The sequence below is a fragment of the Rhincodon typus genome, chromosome 47 (genome assembly GCF_021869965.1).
Source record: "Rhincodon typus isolate 14 chromosome 47, sRhiTyp1.1, whole genome shotgun sequence".
NCBI lineage: Eukaryota > Metazoa > Chordata > Chondrichthyes > Orectolobiformes > Rhincodontidae > Rhincodon > Rhincodon typus.
In genome coordinates this window covers 7,290,723-7,291,726 of record NC_063378.1, presented here as the reverse complement: position 1 = coordinate 7,291,726, position 1,004 = coordinate 7,290,723, and the positions used below count along the sequence as shown (strand labels likewise).

Below are 1,004 nucleotides of genomic sequence, written 5' to 3'. Positions count from 1 at the left end.
CTCACAAACACACTCACACACTGTCTCACACTCACTAACACACACATGCGCACACTCACACACATTCTCTTTCACACACACTCACAATCACACTCACACACACTCACATACACACACAGTCTCACACACACACAGACACATGCACACACTCACACTCTCATGCACACGCACACACACAGACACACATTCACTCTCACACACACAGACACACACATTCACTCTCACACACACAAACATATACACACACATTCACACACACCCTCACACACACACAGACACACACACTCACACACTCACTCTCACACACACACATTCACAAACACACACACACTCATACGCAGACACATTCACTCTCTCACACTCACACACACACACGCACACACTCACAAAGCCCCCTTGCCACTCACTGAGTCCCAGTCTCCATTCCCCCCCTGCTCTCACCGATGCTGTCTGTTTGGATGTAGCACTTGTTTGCAATGCAGTATCTCCAGAGGCCCTGGTGGGCAAAGCTGCCTGACAGGCGGTACTGCATCCAGTAGTCGGTTGCCGTCGACACTACCAGCAGGACGTTCCCCATGAACGCACAGAATAGGCCGCCACCCATGAAACTGTACATGTCTGCAAGCTGGACAGTATCCAGGCTGTTGGACTGACAGAGAAACGTCTGAGAGAGAGAATGTGGACAGAGAGAGAAAGGGTTATAGTACCAGACGCCATTCAAACAGCCAACAGATACCATCAGCCTGGCAGTGAAATAAATGCGAGGTCTTGCATTTTGATAAAACAAACAAGGACAGGATTTCTACATTCAATGGTGGGGCCGTGGGTCATGTTGCTGAACCGAGAGATCAAGGGGGTCAGGTCCAAGTTCACAGGGAGACAGGGTGGTTAATAAGGCCTTTAGCACACATTCCGTCATTGCTCAGACCTTTGAGTACAGTACAGCCGCACTGTCGGAGGGTCAGTGCTGAGGGAGCGCCGCACTGTCGGAGGGTCAGTGCTGA

At 50.7% G+C, this 1,004-nt stretch overlaps 1 protein-coding gene across 1 annotated transcript in view; it reads right to left on the bottom strand.

The window, feature by feature from the left end:
• LOC109923932 (lens fiber membrane intrinsic protein-like) overlaps positions 1-646 on the bottom strand; it is an 8,341-nt gene extending 7,695 nt beyond the window's left edge. The window contains exon 1 of the mRNA XM_048620586.1: positions 442-646. Coding sequence (XP_048476543.1) covers positions 442-616 — 175 coding nt within the window. The 5' untranslated portion in view covers positions 617-646. The remainder of the gene's footprint in view (positions 1-441) is intronic.
• Between the last annotated feature and the right edge of the window lie 358 nt (positions 647-1,004).